Here is a 27,048-nt window from a genome sequence, read left to right on the forward strand (position 1 = left end):
CCCCCCAGAGGAGGTTAGGACCCCCCCAGAGGAGGTTAGGTCCCCCCTAGAGGAGGCTAGGTCCCCCCCAGAGGAGGTTAGGACCCCCCCAGAGGAGGTTAGGTCCCCCCTAGAGGAGGCTAGGTCCCCCCCAGAGGAGGCTAGGTCCCCCCAGAGGAGGTTAGGACCCCCCCAGAGGAGGCTAGGTCCCCCCCAGAGGAGGCTAGGTCCTCCCCAGAGGAGGTTAGGACCCCCCCAGAGGAGGTTAGGTCCCCCCCAGAGGAGGCTAGGTCCTCCCCAGAGGAGGTTAGGTCCCCCCCAGAGGAGGTTAGGACCCCCCCAGAGGAGGTTAGGTCCCCCCTAGAGGAGGCTAGGTCCCCCCCAGAGGAGGTTAGGACCCCCCCAGAGGAGGTTAGGTCCCCCCTAGAGGAGGCTAGGTCCCCCCAGGTCCCTCCCCCAGTTAAACCATGTTCATATGGATAGGAAACTAAATACATTTGCACACATCTTGTGTCCATATCTTTCTGTTTGGTGGTCATGCCACACCGTGCACGTGCATGCATGGTGAGATATCTGGACTCAGAGGTTGCTGTTTCTTTGCACAGAATGAAAGAAAGGCGAAATGAATGGACTGTGATTTTAGTATTTTTAAGCAGAGGTTAATAATTTGTACGGCCCTCGGAGGATGTTGAAGACATTGAAATGGCCCTTGAGAGGAAAAAGGCTCCCCGCCCCTGATGTCCATGCAGTGAAACCTATAGGACCATTGGGAAACCCCAACAAGAATAATAGTCCCTCTTCAACGTTCATAAAAATAAGGCTTCCTTTATCCCGCTGAAAGACAGACCAATCAAAACCAAACCAAGAGCAACAATAAGAACTATTAAACTAAGGAACATTTCAGTACAATGTTCTAAAATTGCAAATCACAACTGTAAGGTTTATTGTACCTTTTGCAAAATATATTCTGAAACAATATATGGCTTTATATGATGAGATAAAATGAAAACAAATTGAAGTGAAGTTGTCAGGATGTTCTGCAACTCAACATGGTTTAATGTCAAGGACGCCGTCAGCTGTCAACGTGCTGATGTGGGAACGGGAACCCCCCCACCACACACACACACACACACCCACACACACACACACATACACACACACACACACACACACACACACACACACACACACACACACACACACACACACACACACACACACACACACACACACACACATACACACACACACACAAACACACACACACACACACACACACACACACACACACACACACACACACACACACACACACACACACACACACGTCTCCTCCTGCAGAGCTCAGGATATTCCTGGTCAAACACCAGCTTTCTGCACGATCAGCAAATCCAAAATCACATCCTGAATTGCCTCGTCTCCTCACCCTCTGTGCACAGCAGGGGGGAGGGAGGTGCTGGGGCATAAATCCATCACACCCTACACACTCCTGACTCTGCACACACACACACACACACACACACACACACACACACACACACACACACACACACACACACACACACACACACACACACACACACACACACACACACACACACTGACCTCCAGGTGAGGTTGGGTGGTGATGCAGGGGTCGCGCTGAGTGTGTGAGAGAGAGAGAGGTTCCTGACAGGCTGTCCAGAATTAATAAATAAGGAAACAATATAGCCGTCAACTCGTCAATAAAAAGTAAAGTCCAGTGTGTGCAGAGTCAACACGGTCACAGAGTGCAGGAGGTCGAGGGGGAGCACTGAAACAAACAGGAAGTGATGCGTGAAAACCATCCGCTTCTACATGAGGGTTTTCTTCGGAAGTTTTTCCTTGTACGATGTGAGGGTCTGAGGACAGAGGGTCTGAGGACAGAGGGTCTGAGGACAGAGGGTCTAAGGACAGAGGGTCTGAGGACAGAGGGTCTAAGGACAGAGGGTCTAAGAACAGAGGGTCTGAGGACAGAGGGTCTAAGGACAGAGGGTCTGAGGACAGAGGGTCTAAGGACAGAGGGTCTAAGGACAGAGGGTCTGAGGACAGAGGGTCTAAGGACAGAGGGTCTGAGGACAGAGGGTCTGAGGACAGAGGGTCTAAGAACAGAGGGTCTAAGGACAGAGGGTCTAAGGACAGAGGGTCTGAGGACAGAGGGTCTAAGGACAGAGGGTCTAAGGACAGAGGGTCTGAGGACAGAGTGTCTGAGGACAGAGGGTCTAAGGACAGAGGGTCTGAGGACAGAGGGTCTGAGGACAGAGGGTCTAAGGACAGAGGGTCTAAGGACAGAGGGTCTGAGGACAGAGGGTCTAAGGACAGAGGGTCTGAGGACAGAGGGTCTAAGGACAGAGGGTCTAAGGACAGAGGGTCTGAGGACAGAGTGTCTGAGGACAGAGGGTCTAAGGACAGAGGGTCTGAGGACAGAGGGTCTGAGGACAGAGGGTCTAAGGACAGAGGGTCTGAGGACAGAGGGTCTGAGGACAGAGTGTCTGAGGACAGAGGGTCTAAGGACAGAGGGTCTGAGGACAGAGTGTCTGAGGACAGAGGGTCTAAGGACAGAGGGTCTAAGGACAGAGGGTCTGAGGACAGAGGGTCTAAGGACAGAGGGTCTAAGGACAGAGGGTCTAAGGACAGAGGGTCTGAGGACAGAGGGTCTAAGGACAGAGGGTCTGAGGACAGAGGGTCTGAGGACAGAGGGTCTAAGGACAGAGGGTCTGAGGACAGAGGGTCTGAGGACAGAGGGTATCGTATTGTCATACTGATATTCTGTACACACTGTGAAGTCCACTGAGACAAATGTAACATTTGTGATATTGGGCTATAAATAAACATTGATTGATTGATTGATTGATTGATTGATTGGTTGATTGATTGATTGATTGATTGATTGGTTGATTGATTGGTTGAGAGTTATCTGTCGTCTTTTCTGTTCTTTTGCATGTTTAAATTAAGTGTTATTCATTCAGGATGATTGTGGTGTGTGTGTGTGTGTGTGTGTGTGTGTGTGTGTGTGTGTGTGTGTGTGTGTGTGTGTGTGTGTGTGTGTGTGTGTGTGTGTGTGTGTGTGTGTGTGTGTGTGTGTGTGTGTGTGTGTGTGTGTGTGTGTGTGTGTGTGTGTGTGTGTGTGTGTGTGTGTGTGTGTGTGTGTGTGTGTGTGTGTGTGTGTGTGTGCATTATCCAGTAGTACTGTGTGGTCTCCTCAATACAGCACTGACAGAACCCGTGCCCCTGATCCGACCTGAGAGTAGCTTGAGTGTGTGTGGGTGTGTGTGTTGAGTTTGTTTTCCTGGTGTTGTGGGGACATAGGTCTGCTTACTCACTCAAATGTCGGGGACTCACCTTCTGGGACTCGACAATAAATTATAAAATGTTTGAAAGTTGATACAGAATAATACGGCTAGGATTAGGTAGGGGTTAAATGTGGTTGAATTGGAAGTTAAAATTATGTTTAGAACGAATATGCAGGTTTAAGTACTTCCGTCGTGGCTTTCAATTTCATACTCAGAGGTTTTTACTAGTTTCAATTTAAGTTATAATTCCTTTTAGGCAATAAAAGATGTTGTGGTTCTTGTTTTTTGTAATTAAGGGTCCTTCAATCAATATCTATAAGACATGTTGTTGGCAATATTGATTTTCACTTAAGAGGCTCAATAAAATCCGTTCTCGTTGACCAAAAGCTGACAGCAGATGGACTACATGTTTCCTAATGTATGCGGTTGAGTTACTCCTAAAGCTGACAATGTAATATACATGTAAAGTAATCTGATTACTTAACATTAATTTGAGATGAAATCCATATCAAATGCAATGCAGATACATGCAGGTGAAAATAAATATCAATACGATGTGTTTTCACTGCAGTGTATTATGTAAGACAACAGAACTTGTGATCTGAGAAAAGAAGAAACCAAGGTGTAAGAATCCGTTACACTCAAAGGAGTTGTTCTGTTCGCTCTCACATAGATATACGATGTTCCCAAGAGATGTTTAAAAGTTATTCCACTCTTTGCCGTTTTAAAACTCTCTGTCACACTTCAGCGCAGACTGGAGCTAACACTGTTGAGATTCGTCTCGTCGTCCAGAGGTGGGAAGTACAAATACTTTGTTACTGTACTTAAGTACATGTTTCTGGTATCAGTACTTTACTCCACTACTTATTTTTCTGACGACTTTCTACTTGGACTTCTTACATGTTGAACTCAAATACCTGTACTTTCTACTTCTCTCATGTTGAACTCAAATACCTGTACTTTCTACTTCTTACATGTTGAACTCAAATACCTGTACTTTCTACTTCTCACATGTTGAACTCAAATACCTGTACTTTCTACTTCTTACATGTTGAACTCAAATACCTGTACTTTCTACTTCTTACATGTTGAACTCAAATACCTGTACTTTCTACTTCTTACATGTTGAACACAAATACCTGTACTTTCTACTTCTTACATGTTGAACTCAAATACCTGTACTTTCTACTTCTTACATGTTGAACTCAAATACCTGTACTTTCTACTTCTCTCATGTTGAACTCAAATACCTGTACTTTCTACTTCTCACATGTTGAACTCAAATACCTGTACTTTCTACTTCTTACATGTTGAACTCAAATACCTGTACTTTCTACTTCTCACATGTTGAACTCAAATACCTGTACTTTCTACTTCTTACATGTTGAACTCAAATACCTGTACTTTCTAGGTCAGGTACTCTTTAAAACAGCTGCTAGCTATGGGTACTTTTTACTGAAGTACATTTCAAAGCCTCTTTACTTTGACTTGAGTAAAGAAGTTTAGTCAGTACTTCTACTTTCACCAGAGTATTTTTAAACACCAGTATCTGTACTTCTACTTGAGTACAGGATGTGTGTACTCTTGCCCTCCCTCCCGTCGTTGTGTTGTAAAAACTTCTCTGCAGAGAATCTCGATGCAGATCAGCGTCTCTCATCTCGTCCTTGTGACGGAGAGTCATTAAACCGCTGTCCTTTCCCACCACTGTGTGCATATCGCAGAGCAGATTAACTGTCAGAATTGCATCGCCTGCAAATGGGTTGTTAGGAATCCTCCGGGGAGAATCAGCTGCAGGAAGCCCAGCGGGAGGTGAGGTGGATTAGTGACGAGAGAGAGGCGGATCCCATCATTATAAACATACACGACCTTTAATAACTGATACAAAACATGCATAGTGTTGGAGCTAAGGGGCGGGACATTTCTTAGTGATTGGCCAATCACAACAGAGCCGGCCAGCTAACCAATCAGAGCACACTGGGCTCTGGTTTCAGACAGAGGGTGAAAAGAGGTGCTGCAGCACAGGCAGTATAGATAGCCAGTAGAGACACTACATACTGATATACACCTGAACATCAGCAGGAGAGGACTCTTTAAAGCAGAGACTCTACATACTGATATACACCTGAACATTAGCAGGAGAGGACTCTTTAAAGTAGAGACACTACATACTGATATACACCTGAACATCAGCAGGAGAGGACTCTTTAAAGTAGAGACACTACATACTGATATACACCTGAACATCAGCAGGAGAGGACTCTTTAAAGTAGAGACACTACATACTGATATACATCTGAACATCATCAGGAGAGGACTCTTTAAAGTAGAGACACTACATACTGATATACACCTGAACATCAGCAGGAGAGGACTCTTTAAAGTAGAGACACTACATACTGATATACACCTGAACATCAGCAGGAGAGGACTCTTTAAAGTGGAGACACTACATACTGATATACACCTGAACATCAGCAGGAGAGGACTCTTTAAAGTAGATACACTACATACTGATATACACCTGAACATCAGCAGGAGAGGACTCTTTAAAGTAGAGGTTATGGATTATCCACACTTTCTGCTTGTTTGCATTGTTGACACTAAACAGTGCCAACAATGGGATATCGGTGAAGCCTGTGAAGCACACTTGTGGGTAAACTCCTCTTCAGTGTGTTTCCATCAGAGCTTTTTATTAGTGGAAATGATCAAACATGATCGATAAGCCACCGGACCCATTTCCCACCGCGTGTCTCCGGACTATAAATCTCCACTCCGGTAAAAAGCTCCATTACTGTAACCAACGCCACCTGGGACAGAAGCAGCCGCTCACTGTTCACCTGCACATGGAGAAACAGAATGTGTGCAGGCGTGGCGGCCTCTCTCTCAGAGTCTCTAGATTTCCAATCAAAGCACAGATTGGATTCAATGCTTCGTGTATTCTGCCGACAGCAAGTCATGAAGTGTTTCGAGGGTAGGAATCAACAGCGTCACACCATCTGCATTTCTACAGACATTTTTCTCGTATGAACTCGTTTTTTGAATGTCTGGAACTGACTGTCTGTTTCTCTTTCGGACATGTAGCACAAAACAGGATATTTTCCCTAAAATACCAAAATGTGGATGAATCCGCTGCTGCACATAGTCTCTACACGAATGCACATGTTCCTTCATAAAAGCACAGCACCTAATGGCTTCTTAAGGATTCCTGACACAAGCATTTGCAAGATGTTGTATGTCCTCATGGGAATTTGGAGCTGAGTTAGAAACTAGTAAGAGACCTGATAACATGACTTTTTGGTATTTATTAGGCAACGCAAATATCAAAACAGCATCCGACTTATTCCTTAAGTCTTTCTTTTTTAATCTTAACATATTAATAATGCAAACAAACCTTTCCAAGTCTAATTCACTCAGTTGTTTTGCTGCTACAGCCTCGTGTGGTTGGGTTTGACCATTAGCTTTCGGTGGCTAATGTTAGCTTGCTAAGAGACAGAATAACACGTTGTTGGTCTTGGTCTTTATTAGGCAACGCAAATATCAAAACAGCAGTCTTTCTTTTTTTAATGTTAACATATTAATAATACCAAAAAACCTTTCCAGTTGTTTTGCTGCTACAGCTTCGTGTGGTTGGGTTTGACCATTAGCTTCTGGTGGCCAATATTATTCGCTTTAGTTAGCAGACGTTAAAAGACGACATATTACGCTAGTTTTCAGGGTCATATTTGTACTTTGTGCCTCTACTGCAGTGGTTATCAAAGTGGGGGGCGCCCCCCCCCCCCCCCAGGGGGCCCAGAGGCATGACAGGGGGGGGGGGGGGGGGGGGGGGCGCGAGAGACCAGGAGGAAAAATGGTTATTTAACAAAAAAATAAATCATATTTTGAAAAATTATTGATTCGAAAATAATATGATGCAGTACTATTACGTCTGAGTCTCTGTGTTTCATTAAAGCTCGGCTCTGTGTGTGTGTGTGTGTGTGTGTGTGTGTGTGTGTGTGTGTGTGTGTGTGTGTGTGTGTGTGTGTGTGGTGTGTGTGTGTGTGTCAGTGTGGAACGAGCCATTTTGTGTGCGCGAGAGAGAGAGAGCGAGAGAGAGCGAGAGAGAGAGAGCGAGCGAGAGAGAGAGAGAGAGAGAGAGAGCGAGAGAGAGAGAGAGAGCGAGCGAGAGAGAGAGAGAGAGCGAGCGAGAGAGAGAGAGAGAGAGAGAGAGAGCGCACCGGTACCGGAGATCGTTGTTGTTAGCTTCTGGTGCTAGCGAGCTACGCTAACGGATATAAGGAGCTTTTCAACAACCAAGTGGAGGAGAGTCCTCTCCGGTCAGACTGAGAGGCTCAGTGAGCTAAAGGACTCTCAGTGTTATCTCAGTGGGTCTCAAACGTTTCGGTCACCATTAATGGAAACAGTTATTTCCGAGGCACACGTTTATATGATCATTATAGTTATAAAAAAATAAGAGAATAAATGAAAAACAGGTATGAAATACTATATGGCAGTAAAACAAGAATACAGTTTGAAAGGGTGATTTGTGAAATATCCATAAAGAAAAAGTAAATCTGTTTCTGTTTCATCTGGGTGTTGAGAGAGGTATCCATAGATCTCTCATGTTGCTCTCAAAGTGCACCAGATTGATGCTTTAACTTCAATATTTAGAAATTTAAAAATAAAACAGCACTTTACCTCTGCTTACACCTATATGCCGTGAGCTGATTATCGAGCCTTCATTGTAACAGTTGCGTGTACGTATGCGTGGGGAGTGTTGCAGCAGAACATTCCACTGTAGCGCCCGGTACCTTCATGGGAAACCCTAAATGTTTGAGCACCCTATGAAACGTCAAGCTACCCCACAGCACCCCCTAGAGAAATCTCTGGCGCCGCCACTGAGCCGGACTATTTGTGTTGGGGGGCCCGACTTATTTTTTTCTCCAAAGGGGGGGCCTGACATGTTCTCACTTACTGTACTCAAGCACACCTCTCTCTTGATTGCATAATATCGTTCAGGACTTTTGAGTGTTCCCCTTTAAACATTAACAGGAGGTCATTCTGCATATGGAGAACCTCTACTTAAGCTTCTTTAATAACAATTCGCTCGTAATACTCTTGTACCTTTGTCTTCTATATCCTCCTGGCATGCAGGACTTGTACACACTATTTAAAGTGTGGATATGAATATGTGTACTACATGTTCCCGTCCGTGTGCCTGCAGACAGGAAGCAGGAAGTGCTCCAATGATTTTTAAATGGAAAAATAAGTAAGATGTTTTCCAGACCTGCTCTGTTTTTAGTATACTGGATTTGTATTGGCTTATAGAACCTATGATATGTCGATACAGATAAGAATGTCCCTTCTCGTTGTTTTACTACAGTGTGTTGTTCCTGATACGGTTGCGCCTTTGATTTCCGGTCCTTTTGACGTGTACCAAACATCGACTCGTCTCTGTGTGTCTTATTGAACTATTTGAGGCTGAATAGGAAGTGTTGCAGATCAGTATCTGTAGCATCCTATCGAGTTAACATCGAGCTCCAGGATCATCTCTGTCCTCTGGATAACTTTGAGCGGAATCACTACGAGACGGTTAACGGCCGACGAGGAGGCGTCTCCCGCTCCCTTCCTCTCCGTGAATTATGTAAAACTCTGCAGGCGGTGTGGATGTAAAATATTCATGCTGTTACGGGTGTTGCAGCACTTCACGGACTTCTGGGAGATGTTTGTGAACACACGCTAATGGCAACACAACAGAACATACATGATTTAGAGGTCGAGATGAGAAAGGGCGGAGCAATCAGCAAAGTGCTTCATTATAACAGAAGAAACACGTCTTCTGATAAGTCTTGGAAAACTCAAGGACAAGAAAAAGTTCTGAGTTCAAAGTGTTGATTGAATTACAAAGTATGCACACTAACAAACCTCGCCCATAAAGACACAGCGAGTGAACTGAATGTCCTAACACATAATGAAATTGCAAAAACGTAACGGTGTCAAGAGAGAACTTCGGTTGGCTTCAAAGACTCTGATTTTAACTCTTTATTAATAAAACAATGCGGTATCAAAGCTCCAGGTATGTGTTGGACATGCAGTGTGACTTCCTGAATGTGTAGTTCATTTAAAACCTTTCAAAAGTACATGTTCCCAGAAGAGAGGGAGCGCTGCTTGTGTCTGCCGGTGGAGATGTAGCTCCCCCTGGTGGCCACATCAGAAACTGCTTTATTGTACATGAACTGTTTTCATGTATCTTTAACACTCCTGTATTTACTGTGTGTGTGTGTGTGTGTGTGTGTGTGTGTGTGTGTGTGTGTGTGTGTGTGTGTGTGTGTGTGTGTGTGTGTGTGTGTGTGTGTGTGTGTGTGTGTGTGTGTGTGTGTGTGTGTGTGTGTGTGTGTGTCTGCAGGTTTCTGATCGTTCTGGGATGTTTGATTCTGGCCATCCTGACGACGTTCAAGGAGCACGAGAAGGTTTCTGCGCACATGCTGGTTATAGTGGTGAGAGGACAATTAACAACAACAACAACAACAACAATAATTAAATACTTTTTAACGGATACACAATTAAAAAGGCGGATAAAACAAACTTTAAAGGTCCCCTATTGTGCAAAATCCACTTCTCCATGTCTCTTCTACATCAACATGTGTCCCCTCTTCTTCACGTCTCTTCTACATCAACACGTGTCCCCTCTTCTTCATGTCTCTTCTACATCAACATGTGTCCCCTCTTCTTCATGTCTCTTCTACATCAACATGTGTCCCCTCTTCTTCATGTCTCTTCTACATCAACATGTGTCCCCTCTTCTCCATGTCTCTTCTACATCAACATGTGTCCCCTCTTCTTCATGTCTCTTCTACATCAACATGTGTCCCCTCTTCTTCACGTCTCTTCTACATCAACACGTGTCCCCTCTTCTTCATGTCTCTTCTACATCAACACGTGTCCCCTCTTCTCCGTGTCTCTTCTACATCAACATGTGTCCCCTCTTCTTCATGTCTCTTCTACATCAACATGTGTCCCCTCTTCTCCATGTCTCTTCTACATCAACATGTGTCCCCTCTTCTTCATGTCTCTTCTACATCAACATGTGTCCCCTCTTCTCCATGTCTCTTCTACATCAACACGTGTCCCCTCTTCTCCATGTCTCTTCTACATCAACATGTGTCCCCTCTTCTTCATGTCTCTTCTACATCAACATGTGTCCCCTCTTCTCCATGTCTCTTCTACATCAACATGTGTCCCCTCTTCTTCATGTCTCTTCCACATCAACATGTGTCCCCTCTTCTCCATGTCTCTTCTACATCAACATGTGTCCCCTCTTCTTCATGTCTCTTCCACATCAACATGTGTCCCCTCTTCTCCATGTCTCTTCTACATCAACATGTGTCCCCTCTTCTTCACGTCTCTTCCACATCAACATGTGTCCCCTCTTCTTCATGTCTCTTCTACATCAACATGTGTCCCCTCTTCTTCGTGTCTCTTCTATATCAACATGTGTCCCCTCTTCTTCGTGTCTCTTCTACATCAACATGTGTCCCCTCTTCTTCGTGTCTCTTCTACATCAACATGTGTCCCCTCTTCTTCGTGTCTCTTCTACATCAACATGTGTCCCCTCTTCCTCATGTCTCTTCTACATCAACATGTGTCCCCTCTTCTTCATGTCTCTTCATCATCAACATGTGTCCCCTCTTCTTCATGTCTCTTCCACATCAACATGTGTCCCCTCTTCTCCATGTCTCTTCCACATCAACATGTGTCCCCTCTTCTTCATGTCTCTTCTACATCAACATGTGTCCCCTCTTCTTCATGTCTCTTCTACATCAACATGTGTCCCCTCTTCTTCATGTCTCTTCTGCATCAACATGTGTCCCCTCTTCTTCATGTCTCTTCTACATCAACATGTGTCCCCTCTTCTTCACGTCTCTTCTACATCAACATGTGTCCCCTCTTCTCCATGTCTCTTCTACATCAACACGTGTCCCCTCTCCTTCATGTCTCTTCTACATCAACACGTGTCCCCTCTTCTCCATGTCTCTTCTACATCAACACGTGTCCCCTCTTCTTCATGTCTCTTCTACATCAACATGTGTCCCCTCTTCTTCATGTCTCCTCTACATCAACATGTGTCCCCTCTTCTTCACGTCTCTTCTACATCAACATGTGTCCCCTCTTCTTCACGTCTCTTCTACATCAACATGTGTCCCCTCTTCTTCACGTCTCTTCTACATCAACATGTGTCCCCTCTTCTCCATGTCTCTTCTACATCAACATGTGTCCCCTCTTCTCCATGTCTCTTCTACATCAACACGTGTCCCCTCTTCTCCATGTCTCTTCTACATCAACATGTGTCCCCTCTTCTTCATGTCTCTTCTACATCAACATGTGTCCCCTCTTCTCCATGTCTCTTCTACATCAACATGTGTCCCCTCTTCTCCATGTCTCTTCTACATCCACATGTGTCCCCTCTTCTCCGTGTCTCTTATACATCAACACGTGTCCCCTCTTCTTCATGTCTCTTCTACATCAACACGTGTCCCCTCTTCTTCATGTCTCTTCTACATCAACACGTGTCCCCTCTTCTTCATGTCTCTTCTACATCAACACGTGTCCCCTCTTCTTCATGTCTCTTCTACATCAACACGTGTCCCCTCTTCTTCATGTCTCTTCTACATCAACATGTGTCCCCTCTTCTTCATGTCTCTTCTACATCAACACGTGTCCCCTCTTCTTCATGTCTCCTCTACATCAACATGTGTCCCCTCTTCTTCATGTCTCTTCTACATCAACACGTGTCCCCTCTTCTTCACGTCTCTTCTACATCAACATGTGTCCCCTCTTCTTCACGTCTCTTCTACATCAACATGTGTCCCCTCTTCTTCACGTCTCTTCTACATCAACATGTGTCCCCTCTTCTTCATGTCTCTTCTACATCAACATGTGTCCCCTCTTCTTCACGTCTCTTCTACATCAACATGTGTCCCCTCTTCTTCATGTCTCTTCTACATCAACATGTGTCCCCTCTTCTTCATGTCTCTTCTACATCAACACGTGTCCCCTCTTCTCCATGTCTCTTCTACATCAACATGTGTCCCCTCTTCTTCATGTCTCTTCTACATCAACATGTGTCCCCTCTTCTTCATGTCTCTTCTACATCAACATGTGTCCCCTCTTCTTCATGTCTCTTCTACATCAACACGTGTCCCCTCTTCTTCATGTCTCTCCTACATCAACACGTGTCCCCTCTTCTTCATGTCTCTTCTACATCAACACGTGTCCCCTCTTCTTCATGTCTCTTCTACATCAACATGTGTCCCCTCTTCTTCACGTCTCTTCTACATCAACATGTGTCCCCTCTTCTTCACGTCTCTTCTACATCAACATGTGTCCCCTCTTCTTCACGTCTCTTCTACATCAACATGTGTCCCCTCTTCTTCATGTCTCTTCTACATCAACATGTGTCCCCTCTTCTTCACGTCTCTTCTACATCAACATGTGTCCCCTCTTCTTCATGTCTCTTCTACATCAACATGTGTCCCCTCTTCTTCATGTCTCTTCTACATCAACACGTGTCCCCTCTTCTCCATGTCTCTTCTACATCAACATGTGTCCCCTCTTCTTCATGTCTCTTCTACATCAACATGTGTCCCCTCTTCTTCATGTCTCTTCTACATCAACATGTGTCCCCTCTTCTTCATGTCTCTTCTACATCAACACGTGTCCCCTCTTCTTCATGTCTCTCCTACATCAACATGTGTCCCCTCTTCTTCATGTCTCTTCTACATCAACACGTGTCCCCTCTTCTTCATGTCTCCTCTACATCAACATGTGTCCCCTCTTCTTCATGTCTCTTCTACATCAACACGTGTCCCCTCTTCTTCATGTCTCCTCTACATCAACATGTGTCCCCTCTTCTTCATGTCTCTTCTACATCAACACGTGTCCCCTCTTCTTCACGTCTCTTCTACATCAACATGTGTCCCCTCTTCTTCACGTCTCTTCTACATCAACATGTGTCCCCCTCTTCTTCACGTCTCTTCTACATCAACATGTGTCCCCTCTTCTTCATGTCTCTTCTACATCAACATGTGTCCCCTCTTCTTCATGTCTCTTCTACATCAACACGTGTCCCCTCTTCTCCATGTCTCTTCTACATCAACACGTGTCCCCTCTTCTTCATGTCTCCTCTACATCAACATGTGTCCCCTCTTCTTCATGTCTCTTCTACATCAACATGTGTCCCCTCTTCTTCATGTCTCTTCTACATCAACACGTGTCCCCTCTTCTTCATGTCTCTCCTACATCAACATGTGTCCCCTCTTCTTCATGTCTCTTCTACATCAACACGTGTCCCCTCTTCTTCATGTCTCTTCTACATCAACATGTGTCCCCTCTTCTTCATGTCTCTTCTACATCAACATGTGTCCCCTCTTCTTCATGTCTCTTCTACATCAACATGTGTCCCCTCTTCTCCATGTCTCTTCTACATCAACATGTGTCCCCTCTTCTTCATGTCTCTTCTACATGTCTTACATTTATATATTTGTGTTTTTCTTCCTGCAGGAAACGTTTGCTATCTTCATCTTCGGAGCAGAGTTCGGTCTGAGGGTCTGGGCCGCAGGATGCTGCTGTCGGTACAAAGGGTGGAGGGGGCGGCTGAAGTTCGCTCGAAAACCGCTCTGCATTCTGGGTAATTAATCATTAACATGCATAACAGTGAGGACGAATAAACACATTGTTATTCATACTAATATTTCTCTGAATATATCGCATGTGATTCTAGAGAAGGTGACCATTTTTACTTCATATGTTTTTATAAGTATTTTCATTATATTTTATTTCACGTTTTACTGCACATATACGTTTAAATACTTTAATGCAATTTGTATTTATCGATATTTTATTTTATTTTTATTCTGAAATGTCATAAAACCCATTTTCCTAAACACTTAATCTGATGACTTAAAGGCTGTTGAGGTTATACGTCACTCAGCAGCTAGTTCCTCCGCTCTGCGTCCCCCTGCTCAGAGCAGGTTCAATACCTCTGGCTGCTCATTACTGGTTTGATAAACGCGTCACATAAAGAATGTGTCCGTGAGTCTTTGGTTCTCCATTGAAACAATATTCTGCGTATTATAAACCTCTACTTTAATAACAATGTGTTCGTAAGTCTCTCTTGTCCTCTGTGATGCAGGACTTTGACACGAAACCGTATTTAAAGTGTCGCTAAAGTCATGGATCTGGATATGTGTACTACATGTTCCCGTCTGTGCGCATGCAGACAGGAAGCAGGAAGTGCTCCAACGATTTTTAAATGGAAACAAAAGTAAGATGTTTCCAGACCTGCTCTGTTTTTCAGTTTACTGGGTTTGTATTGATTTATAGAACCTATGATATGTAAACAAATCGAGTTGTCCCTTCTAGTCGTTTCTACTTTAGCTTTTACATGTTTTTGTTACTTTCTACTTCTTACATTTTCAAACAGGCTCATCGCTTTAGTTGTAATCTCTTCAGCACTTAATGGGGTTGCTAAGACAGTTGAACGCGTGCGAAATTTACCTGCACTATTTTATCAGTTGTATTTGTTTTATGTCCTATATATATTCATGTTGCTGTCGGAGGAGCCGGGACTTCAGTGTTTCGTGGCCACGTCGACGCAGTAGCTGCTACATGACGATAACGCCTTGAGTCTTTGAATCTGTTTCCCCAGACATCTTCGTGCTGATCGCCTCGGTGCCCGTGGTGGCGGTGAGGAACCAGGGGAACGTTTTGGCCACGTCTCTGCGCAGCCTTCGCTTCCTGCAGATCCTCCGGATGCTGCGTATGGACCGGAGGGGGGGCACCTGGAAACTGCTGGGGTCCGCCATCTACGCCCACAGCAAGGTGGGTTTGTATCCCACAGAAACTGCAGTGCGGAGGCTCGGAGCTGAAGTATACTTTCAAGTGTCACGGCTTTATTGTAGATGTGGCAATGAAAAACACTGAAGTCACATCCTCCTCCGTAGAACAGATAAAACAGATAACATCGTGAAAGAGAAACTTGCTGGGGAAACAGCTGAACAAAAGTAACGTTAACACATCATCACTACAAACAATTGAAGTGTCATGTCGTGAAATAACTTCAGCACCGAGGATGTATTCTCTTGCTCTGTTTTATTTGTTGTATGTCCTAGATAGTCATGTTGCTGTTGGAGGAGCCTGGGACGTCAGTGTTTCATTGCCACATCGACAGCTGCTGAGCTCATGGCGATAAAGCCTTGGATCTTGAATCTTGGAACTGGCCGACCGGTGCAGATGCGTCGCCACCGTTCGGAGAAACACGCTTTTTAATGAGGATTCGTCGAGAACCCAACGGTCACATGTTCGTGCGTGTGTGTGTTTTCAGGAGCTGATCACGGCGTGGTACATCGGCTTCCTGTCCCTGATCCTCGCCTCCTTCCTGGTGTACCTGGTGGAGAAGGACGACGTCTCCATAGAGGTTTCTGACCCCGACAACCCCACCGCGCAGCCCAAAGCGCAGGACTTCGACACGTACGCCGACGCCCTCTGGTGGGGACTGGTACGTACTGCACTTTTTTTTATTTTTTTATTTTTTTATTTATCCTTTATTTATCCAGGAATGTCCCATTGAGATACAAGATCTCTTCTTCCAGGGAGTCCTGACCAACACGTCAGCGCTATTATCACTGTTAAATATCAGAAGCAGGTTTATTGTTAACACGTACGAGGAATTTGACTTGATGTCGTGGTGCATGAATTAACGCACAACACAAGACAAAACAGAGCGCACCAAAACACAGAGGCAGCCGTCTTGCATTCATCACTTGAACGATGCAAAAGATCCAGTTTTTAGTAAACAACGCATGAAGCCAGTCCGAGAGCAGCTGGTTGAGTGTTGGCCCAGTGTTGGCCCAGTGTTGGTCCAGTGTTGGCCCAGTGTTGGTCCAGTGTTGGCCCAGTGTTGGCTCAGCTTCCTGCTCTAATGAAGCTTCCAGCACTCTGGCCTCCTTAGAGATTCCTTCCTCCTGCAGGCCACAGATCAACATCTCTGACAGCGAGCATCTGCCCCGCCGAAGTGTCCTTGAGCAACACACTCACCCCTCGTGTTATCGATGAGGCTGAAACACACCATCAGAGATTCAGACGGAGGTCACAGAGAGGAGCAGCGCTCTGGATCATTTCTCCAGTGCACTGCTGTCTCAAATCGCAGGAAGTAACGATCGACAAACCAGAACAGACCTCGGAATGACTCCCAATAAAATAAACAGTGGCTTATTTTACGTAGAGAATGAAATCCACTTGTGTTGTATAGTGTTGGCTTCACCAGAGCATCGACTAAAGTTAGCCAAGATGCCGGTCGTTGATTGTCGATTGTGAGCAGCAAGAAGAGGGCCAGCCACTCAAGCACCTTTCCATAGTGGCCGAACGGTGGTACTACACGTGCGTACTTGCTACATAAACGACCAACACTTGTATGACCCTTGTTTAAATCACACGGGTCTAAAAGTTGCGCTGAAAGCTGAAACCAGAGTTAGATTTATTCTCCGTTCAATTGACTGATGCAAGACCTGGAGATGGGAGGAGGAGCTTACGGAAACATTCACTGAGCATGCTTTGTGAGCCCCCGAATCCACAGTCGGTCCATCTTTGGCTTCGTGTGCCACTGAGCAACTCTGATAGGAATGAACGGGGCATCTCCTCCAACGCTGGGTCCAGTTCTCTTTAGACATCCGGGTACTAATGATGCCTTTTGCCATGCTTCACATTGATGTGCACGAAAACACTGACGATAACAAGTGGAAGTACAGAAGTAGATACTGTAAGGGAAACTTCTGTTGCAATGGAAATCAGGACTCCGAGAGACACGGGAGGAGCAGCAGTTCTGAATGTCAAACACTGGGATTTATTGAGAGATCCAACGGCCGGAGAGATTACACAGCATAGCCACACTTCCATGTGGGCAACCTTGCAATCTCTGAAGACATAAGACAGAATACAAGGTCTGTATATCCATTCGGCGTGGCCTATTTTCCCGCTTCTGGTAATCAATACCATACCCTGGAACAAAAACTGTTTGTATGGCAACTTCTCATGTGCCTACACCCCTCCCCCACAGGACCTTTTGACCTGTGTCTTCCTGAGAAATTACTTGAAGGAGACAAAGAGAGAAATCACTAAAAGTCTTCCATGCACAGATCTCATTAAATATTTCCTTCACAGATACTGTAGTCCAGTTTCTACTCTGCATGTGTCTCTTTTTGTTTTCCTGCATGTCCTCTTCCAACATGAGAGTAGCATGCTAACAAGGGTATCAACTGGAGCTGTGAACATGACAGGATGTGAGATGACCTAGAAGAGCATCAGGACTGTTTGAGGCAGATGATAGCTATGTGGTTAACATGATGATTCAGCCTCTATGGAGAGAGACATCAAGCATGCTCATTTCTGACGTGGAGCTAATCTGAAGTAAACATTGAATACTGCTTTCTGTTCCTCCATCTTGTGACTGTGTGACTCCCTCTCTTGGATATCAGCATGTGAAGGACACTGCTCAGGAACTAGTCTCTGTATGTGATGACTCCTTCCCTTCTGGAGAGGATCCCAGACACACGGATCCTGAGGCTGAAGCTCAAGCCGGGGACCAGGGATTATTAACATTTTTAAGTATTCAGGAAAAGTCAGGATTTTGAGAAAAAGTCATAATTTTTAGATAAAGTCATAATTTTGAGGGAAAAGTCGGATTTTTGAGATTTTGAGAAAAATTCCGAATTTTGAGATTTTGACTACTTTCTGGAGAGGATCACAGACACATGGATCCTGAGGCTGAAGCTCGAGCCGGGGACCAGGGATTATTAACCAGTGAGATTATTCTAACACTTTTGCAGATCACGCTGACCACCATCGGTTACGGGGATAAAACCCCGAAGACGTGGGCGGGCCGATTGTTGGCGGGAACCTTCGCTCTGATCGGAGTTTCCTTCTTCGCTCTGCCTGCAGTGGGTACTCTCTGATGATGGTTAATCTGACACACACACTCTGATGATGGTTAATCTGACACACACTCTGATGATGGTTAATCTGACACACACTCTGATGATGGTTAATCTCACACACACTCTCTGTTGATGGTTAATCTGACACTAAGAATATGTGATCGATGAAGACATTTAAAAAAAGGAATTACACTTTATAAGATCGGTCCTGTAGATTATTTTATCAGCACAATTTACAGAATATTTATTCCTTATTAAACAAACGTGTTAATTTTAATAATAATAATAATAATAATAATCCATTTATAAAGCACTTCATATTTGAATTCAAATCCCGAAGTGCTACAAGTAGTGAGCATGAACAGTATAAATAAACATTACACAACACGGTAGAATTAATAAAAAAGCAATACAAATAAAAAAAATTAAAAAATAAAAAAAAATTAAAAAAAATCAATAAAAAAAAAAAAAATAAAAAAAAATAAACCTTAATCCACATATTTCATAGATAATTAAGTAACTGGTCTGTACTTTCCTAAGAAACATTTACATATTTGGCGAGTATATCGTTCTTGACTTCGTGTTGAGATTGTTAACCAGGAAGTTGGTGACAGGAAGTCGGTGACAGGAAGTTGGTGACAGGAAGTCGGTGTCAGGCAGAGCCTCGTGGTTAGAGTCAAACCAAAACAGCAAGCCAACATGTTAGATACAAAATGAAGATGTTGCATCGCCTTTAATAAGAAGAAATCTTCTGTTTCTAGATCTTGTGTATGTGGCCGTTTGCAGTGGGATCTGACACCCGGGTGTCAAACTCAAGGCCCGGGGGCCAAATCCGGCCCGCGACTTCATTTTCTGTGGCCCCACAAGAGCTTGCAAAGAATATATATATATGTTTGTTATATGGTTACACGCCGCCTTACAGAGCATTTACAGAGCAGCTCGAATTTGACTTTTTTCTTCAAAATGTCACTTATTTTTTTTGATTGGGACTTTTTCCAGAATGTTCTTTTCTTTTTAAATCATTTTGTGACATTATGTGCCCTAGACTTCTGCCTTCAGTCGTAGTTATTTATGAAGTCATTACCCTATCCGATAATAATCCAATGCAGAGGCAATAATGTAATAGAATACACTATTTTATATATATGATATATTTATATATGTATTTTTATATAGTCTTAAAGTTACAACCGGCCCTTTGAGTGCAGCCATAATGCTGATGTGGCCCCCACGTGACCAAACCATAGGAAGCTTATGTTGGGTCCATGGATATGTCTTTTGAAAGAGGGGTACCTGATGGTGTTGTGTGTGCAGGGCATCCTGGGGTCAGGTCTGGCTCTGAAGGTGCAGGAGCAGCACCGGCAGAAGCACTTTGAGAAGAGACGACAGCCGGCCGCCGGGCTCATCCAGGTGAGAGTCTGAAAGCACATCAGCACTCGACATCTAACCGAACCAGACTGTTCATATTAAACCTGCGGTGTTTTGTCGTCCTATCTGAAGTCTGCCTGGCGATACTATTCCACCAATCCAATCAGGGACGACCTCATTGCCACGTGGAGATTCTACGAAACGATTATCTCTCTCCCCTGTTTCAGGCAAGCAACACCAACTTTAAAGTCGCGTTAAAAAGGACATGACATACGTTTACCTAAAAGTCCGTCATGCAACTGCTGTACATGTTGTTAAACGTTACAACAATGTACAGTCGTTGCATGAAATGTGTTCGTGTAAGACCAGACTTCATTTATTAAATCGTACTACGGACATGTATTGTTGTGAATGTTCCCAGCAAAGAGACAGAGCTGTACTTGTTTTAAGCTTCTATTGGCAACAGCTGGAACATTTCTATTCATTTTTGGGGCAAATAGAAACATGTGTTCAATGTAAAAAACAACTTTCTTTGTCTTTTAATTGTGTGATTATGACTGTTTGACATGATTGATAAACCACATGGTTCAAGTAGTAAGTAGAGGAACTTTTAGGCCCCCTAAAAGTTGAGGTACGAGTTCTCGTTGATGTTCCCACGTTCCCATAACCGAAGATAGTGAACTTGTAGGCTGCTCTGAATGGGGCCGTGTTGGCCTTATCCCATGTGTCTCTGGAAATAATAATCAGAATGTCCCCGACCTTGGACTGGATGCTCACAGAGAGGGATGCAAGCAAGACAGCAAATATCATATCGATACCTTTTACCACCTTCGTAATAGTAACACTTAAACACGTGAATGATAGGCGGAAATGGAATGGGAAATTAAGAACCCAAAAGGTATGCTTGTACTTTTCTGAGTCTAATTACTCAAACATTGTATTTGTATGTACCAGAGATTATTACCTTCTCATGAAAGACGTTTTGTTTTAACCTGGGGTAGGGGTACCTCTCATATAAATAGTTTTGGTAGGGGTGGGCGAAAACTAAAGCCTTTTTTGGGGGTTGTTCCTAAAGTGTTTGTCGACCGCTTTAAGGTGAGAGCTGCTCCACCTCTAAATCTACTATACGACTGAAGGTCAAACGATGAGAAGCTCTATTAATTAAACTATCATAACAATGTATTAAAAGCACATTAGCATTTTATCTGAATATAAATCATCCAATCGGACTTGATCTGACAATAAAGTATTTGTATCGTCTTGAAACAAAAAGCTTTAAAAATGTAACTTTAAGACGGTTTTTTGCTTAAATATGAATTAAAAAAATATAAATATGTGTATTTTATGATTGTTGAAGGATATTTCAGCTTTAATCAGTGCTCGGTTGTTAACTTTTCTAATTTCCCCTCTCCCCTCTGCAGGAAGGATCACTTGGAGGGCATAGCCAGGTAGGTCACCGTTTGGTTTCCTACAGCCATCTTTAAAGTCTTTCTGATGGCGCTTTGAATATCTCCACGTGCTGGAAAGACTAATGAAGGGTTCCTCGAATACCCCGCTTTTAAATAGCTTCCTGTCTTAATGCAGACGAATAAATCTCCGGGTTAATGTGGTAAGTATATGAATGGTGATATAAAACTCCCACTTGTCCCGCTCTCTAATAGCACCGCCTTCCACATCAGCTGCTCTGACGGCGTTAAGGCCGCAGGACGTCTTTTAGAAAGGCTATTAGCGGGTCCATTAGTTATGGTTTCAATTATGGATGACGGTTTGGATCGAGTAGTTAGAGCCGGAGATGGGGGGCTTTGGGTTTGAGGATGTTAACGGATCTGCAGCCAAACGCGCAGTGCACATCTCACCGAGGAGGTTTGATCTGTGGAAGAAATGTCTCATCCGAATAAACTGCTGAAACGATGTCGTAAATCTATCGCGGTGATCAATACACAGTTATTTCTGGTGACCCCGTCGACTGTTCTCCGACGGCATATCTCACACAGTTATATAAATATACCCAAATGAAATGAAGCATGCTCGTCTTTATGGATGAAAACTCTGCAACACTTTTGTTTTTTAAAGGGGCCCTATTCAGTTTGTGTGTGTGCCATTTCCCCGAGTGTGTTCTTTAGGTTTTGGTGCATGTCAATGGTCTGCAAAGCCTCTGTTGGACTCCTTTGTTGACTTCAGGGACATCACTATGGAAAACTGTCTTTAGGTGTGTGCATAGGGTAGCCCTGAGAAAGCATGCTCACATGATCAAATAACTAGGGCCGGGACTTTAACGCGTTAATTAAGATGAATTAATTACACAAAAATTAACGCGTTAAAAAAATTAACGCATTTTGATCGCACTTATTTTTGCACAGCGGAACGTTTCTCACTGGATGAGTTTCAGGCGTACCGATTACACTGGAGCACCAACTAACGTTCATGACTTCAGCATGGGACTTCAAACAACAACAAACCACGGTGAACAATAGTCAAACATGAACGAACAAGCTGATGAGACCGCTTTGGTCGGCCCCGTGGATGGGACATTTTGTTTTAAAAAAGGACGGATGGAAGCGTCGACAAGAGCCGCAGCACATCAAGCCTAAAGTATCACCTCAATGCACAGCATGTAGCAGCTAGCATGTAGCAGCTAGCATGTAGCAGTTAGCATGTAGCAGCTAGTATGTAGCAGTTAGCATGTAGCAGCTAGCATGTAGCAGTTAGCATGTAGCAGCTAGTATGTAGCAGTTAGCATGTAGCAGCTAGCATGTAGCAGTTAGCATGTAGCAGCTAGCATGTAGCAGCTAGCATGTAGCAGCTAGCATGTAGCAGTTAGCATGTAGCAGTTAGCATGTAGCAGCTAGTATGTAGCAGTTAGCATGTAGCAGCTAGCATGTAGCAGTTAGCATGTAGCAGCTAGTATGTAGCAGTTAGCATGTAGCAGCTAGCATGTAGCAGTTAGCATGTAGCAGCTAGCATGTAGCAGCTAGCATGTAGCAGCTAGCATGTAGCAGTTAGCATGTAGCAGTTAGCATGTAGCAGCTAGCGTGGACGTTAGCCCGACTCCGAGTGCAAGGAACCACACCCTGACCCAACCCACACTCACCCAGATGACTGGTTTCAGGGCCAAGATAAGTAAGTCCACGTCTGAGAGAAGAACCAGCTCCCTGCTCACTGGATTGCACTCGACTGTCGACCACTTGGAGTCACATCCATGTGGAAACTGCTTCTCACTGTTCTCAGGTCAAATATGTATATTTGATTAAAAATGCGATTAATTTCGATTAATTAATTACAAAGCCTCTAATGAATTAGATTACGTTTTTTAATCGAGTCCCGGCTCTACTTATACCATATCAGGAAGATGAAGCACCTGTATGAACCTCTTAAGCCTGAAGGTCCCCCCAGAAAGAGCTGCAGCATGTGGACCCTGAGGCTCCAGCATCTCAGGGGAAATGCATCTTCAGCAGATTGAACATATTATATGTGTAGAAGCCGTTTAACTGAGTTTATTATATACGTTTATTTACATACACGTCTTGTGTTATTAGTACACATGGCCTACAGATACTATTTGTTGAATATTTATCTACTCACTTTAGTTGTTTACGCCCCCGAATATATTTGTTGACACCCCTTGGTCTCCTACATGCTATATTATCTCTGTTTATGAGGAAGGGGTTGGTTTAGAAGAAGAAGAAAGCTCAACCAGTTCAACTACACACACTCGACCCATCTTGACCGAATGGATTATCGTTCTGGATTATTTGAGCGTTGAAATCCCCCCGCATGTTGGAAGGGGCTCGAGAAACTTTTAAGCCACGACATAATGAATACATTGTTTTGAGTAATATCCATAGGCCGTAATGATACACAGCTACCTCCCCAGTCCAGGTGAGGTGTGTGTTATCAACCCAAAGCATCTGCCCCCCCCCCCACGTCTAACATAGCCTCATTACACTGCAGCGTTCTGCTCCGACGCCTCTTGGCCTCCACTGAGCCGCCATGTTCAACAAGTGGATTAAGTTACTGCTGCTAAAAGCTACAACAACAGGACCCTGAGACACAGGCTGATAGAGTGTGTGTGTGTGTGTGTGTGTGTGTGTGTGTGTGTGTGTGTGTGTGTGTGTGTGTGTGTGTGTGTGTGTGTGTGTGTGTGTGTGTGTGTGTGTGTGTGTGTGTGTGTGTGCGCGTGCGTGCGTGTGTGTGTATATGTGTGTATATGTGTGTGTGTGTCTGTGTGTGTGTATTTGCGTGTGTGTGTGTGTGTGCGTGCGTGTGTGTGTGTGCGTCTGTGTGTGTGCGTCTGTGTGTGTGTGTATTTGCGTGTGTGTGTGTGCGTGCGTGTGTGTGCGTCTGTGTGTGTGCGTCTGTGTGTGTGTGTGTGTGTGTGTGTGTGTGTGCGTGCGTGTGTGTGTGTGTACGTGTGTGTGTGTGTGTGTGTGTGTGTGTGTGTGTGTGTGTGTGTGTGTGTGTGCGTGTGTGTGTGTGTGTGTGTGTGTGTGTGTGTGTGTGCGTGGGTGTGTGTGTGTGCGTGTGTGTGTGTGTGTGTGCGTGCGTGCGTGAGTGCGTGCGTGTGTGTGTGCGTGTGTGTGTGTGTGTGCGTGTGTGCGTGTGTGTGTGTGTGTGTGTGTGTGTGTGTGTGTGTGTGTGTGTGAGGGGGGCAGATAACTTAGACACTTATCGATACACTTTGTTTTGTTGGCTTAGCAGTAATGGCCAGTATAACCAAATAAACGCACACTGGTCTCCATTTTGCACATATTTGGAATTGTATTTCTCCCGAGAAACTCCCACCAGACCATCTACAGTAAAACATATAGAACAAACTACACTACAAACAGCAGAATAGGGTATCTTCAAGGCAAAGTATTTAGCACAGAGAGAATGTAGAAACAATGGGAGGAATCAAGATAAAGGACAATTAGACGAACATAGTTATTATGTGTTGAATGCCTCTGTGTCTCAAACTGTGCGATACAAACACACTAACCGTGAGCAGGTTGAAGTGTCTAAAGGAAAACAGGGGAAATGAAATATAGGATATTATTTTCAAAAGTATGTAAAGACACTTCAGGGTGCGGAGAGGGGGGACGAGGCGACGTGGAGAGAGTTGGAAGTCCCTTGTAGGATCAGCGGCTGGGAAATCAGCGCCCTGACATTATCTTGTTGCTCTCAGCGAAACGGTGGACGGCGGCCAACAACTACAAGAGAGCTGCCAGGTCCAACCAGAGGGTGATAAGCCACTTAGTGTGTGTGTGTGTGTGTGTGTGTGTGTGTGTGTGTGTGTGTGTGTGTGTGTGTGTGTGTGTGTGTGTGTGTGTGTGTGTGTGTGTGTGTGTGTGTGTGTGTGTGTGTGTGTGTGTGTGTGTGTGTGTGTGTGTGTGTGTGTGTGTGTGTGTGTGTGTGTGTGTGTGTGTTTAGCTGTGTTATCCAGCTGTATTGTGTGGTCCAGTCAATACAGCACCGACAGATAATTATATCCCATCTCAAATCACTTTTCAGTGTGTGTGTGTGTGTGTGTGTGTGTTGGTGAGTTTTGTTTTGATGGCGATGTGGGGACATAACTCTGATTACACACTCACATTGTGGGGACTTTCCTAAAGCAGTGTTGGAGGAAATACTCTGATTGTTTACATAAGTAAAAGTTGTAATACAACAGTGTAGAAATACTCATTTGCAAGTAACACTTTTTTTATCTAAGTAAAAGTACAAAAGGATTAGCATCAAAATGATTATGCTAAATAGCAATATATTATTTTCAATATTTCATCATTTTAATTTGGCATCTGGTAAAGGTGGAGTGGACTTTTTAAACTTCGATGTATCTCAAACTATAATAATACATAATAATTCAATTGAATATGGTTCTGCAAAGGTACTAGTAACACATTATGTCAGGTGCAGTGCAATATATTTTCCAAATTGTCGTGGAGTAGAAGTATGAAGTAGCATACATGGAATTACTTTAGGTACAAGTTTCTTAAAATCTTACTTTACTTAGTAAATGTATTGCTATAAGGTAAATCCTAACATTTTAAGTTGAAGACTTGATTTAAAGATAGGGTTAAATTAGGGTCACGGTACGTCCACACAGCAGCTTTTCAAACATCTTGAACATCTTGGAGCTGGGCGTGTCTGACAGCTTGGGGATTTTTTGCGAGCAACGCGACCAACAACCAATCACATGAATCTCCCGCCCCCGACATACAAAGCAAAAAACCCCGGGGATTTTATGCGAGCAATATATATATATATAAACTCCCCAAACAGGCGAAACCCTACCAGTTTCCCCACTGTCTCTGCCACCTCCCTCCATGCTGGTTCCTCCGGTTTGTATCCCGGTAATAGTTCTGGTCGTAAAGAACCGGGTGATTTGCTACCGTAACTTCTCGTTTGGAATATGAGGAAATGAACTGCGGTCTGGCTCTCCCTGCTTACACGCGGTTTGATTGGCTAGCGCTTCTACTGTCAGATTTGCATAAACGTGTTTGATTGGCAGACGCTTCCAGCTCAGCTTCAAAAGTTGAACATTGCTCAACTTTGGAATCCTGGACATCCTGGAAATCTTCGCTTCGCTCCCCCACAATGCAGTGCGGCGAAAAGCGAGGCAAAGTCACGTCATCCCTATTCAAAGTCAATGTGCAGAGAAGCGTTGGAAGCGGTGGAAGATTTGTTTAAAGCTGCCGTGTGGACGTACCGTTGGTAGAGGTGATGGTTAGCGTAGCTCTCTTTGTGAAAACACATTACAGACCTTTGGAGTACAGACAATGTTTCTTACAGGTGCAGACGTTGGGATGTAGGAGTTCAAGAGGATTAGTTGATGACAGATAAGGAACAAGGGATAGTTGTGTCACTGGGAGCTGCTCGAGTAAGAAAAGGCCAAGCTTGAAGTGTGCTAAGACACTTCCCTTTTAACTCTAGTTGGAAGCACACACAAGTACACCTAGACAAGTCTCATACAACATATTCCCTTCCTCTTAAATATACAGTTCAGGAAATTAAACATGAATAGGAACACCAATGTACTGTAATGCAACCTATGGTTATCCGTATGGAGCTTGTAATGTTCAGACATTATTTCAGACTCATCTGCCAAAGTTATGACTCTAACATACCCATAGTGTACAGACCATGTATATGCTCATAGTCTTCCAGAAAGAATAATGATAATTACCAATTCTTTGATGTATTAACATTCATTTCCAAAGTGTTTTAGATCACTACAGAAATTGCTAGTCAGCTTGAAACAATCGCAAAACAAAAGGAAATAATAAGTTGTAATGAAGTGGATTTATCCTTTTTTATTAGCACTGCAAATGTGCCCAGGTAGTAAAGCAAGTGTCCTGGGAAGGCTCAGAGCGGTGGGAGATAAGATGCATTATGTTTTTCCGGTTGTGTCGCTTTCCTTACAGAGAGCAGTGGGATAATCACACGTA

General features: G+C 44.1%; 1 protein-coding gene across 1 annotated transcript in view; it reads left to right on the forward strand.

Annotated features, from left to right (window-relative positions):
• kcnq3 (potassium voltage-gated channel, KQT-like subfamily, member 3) overlaps positions 1-27,048 on the forward strand; it is a 145,898-nt gene that overhangs the window by 106,756 nt on the left and 12,094 nt on the right. Inside the window, exons 2-9 of the mRNA XM_034079002.2 lie at positions 9,673-9,763; positions 13,827-13,953; positions 14,974-15,146; positions 15,649-15,822; positions 18,149-18,259; positions 19,571-19,666; positions 19,757-19,851; positions 21,046-21,072. Of these exons, the coding sequence (XP_033934893.1) occupies positions 9,673-9,763; positions 13,827-13,953; positions 14,974-15,146; positions 15,649-15,822; positions 18,149-18,259; positions 19,571-19,666; positions 19,757-19,851; positions 21,046-21,072 (894 nt within the window). The remainder of the gene's footprint in view (positions 1-9,672; positions 9,764-13,826; positions 13,954-14,973; positions 15,147-15,648; positions 15,823-18,148; positions 18,260-19,570; positions 19,667-19,756; positions 19,852-21,045; positions 21,073-27,048) is intronic.

The sequence above is a fragment of the Pseudochaenichthys georgianus genome, unplaced genomic scaffold (genome assembly GCF_902827115.2).
Source record: "Pseudochaenichthys georgianus unplaced genomic scaffold, fPseGeo1.2 scaffold_530_arrow_ctg1, whole genome shotgun sequence".
NCBI lineage: Eukaryota > Metazoa > Chordata > Actinopteri > Perciformes > Channichthyidae > Pseudochaenichthys > Pseudochaenichthys georgianus.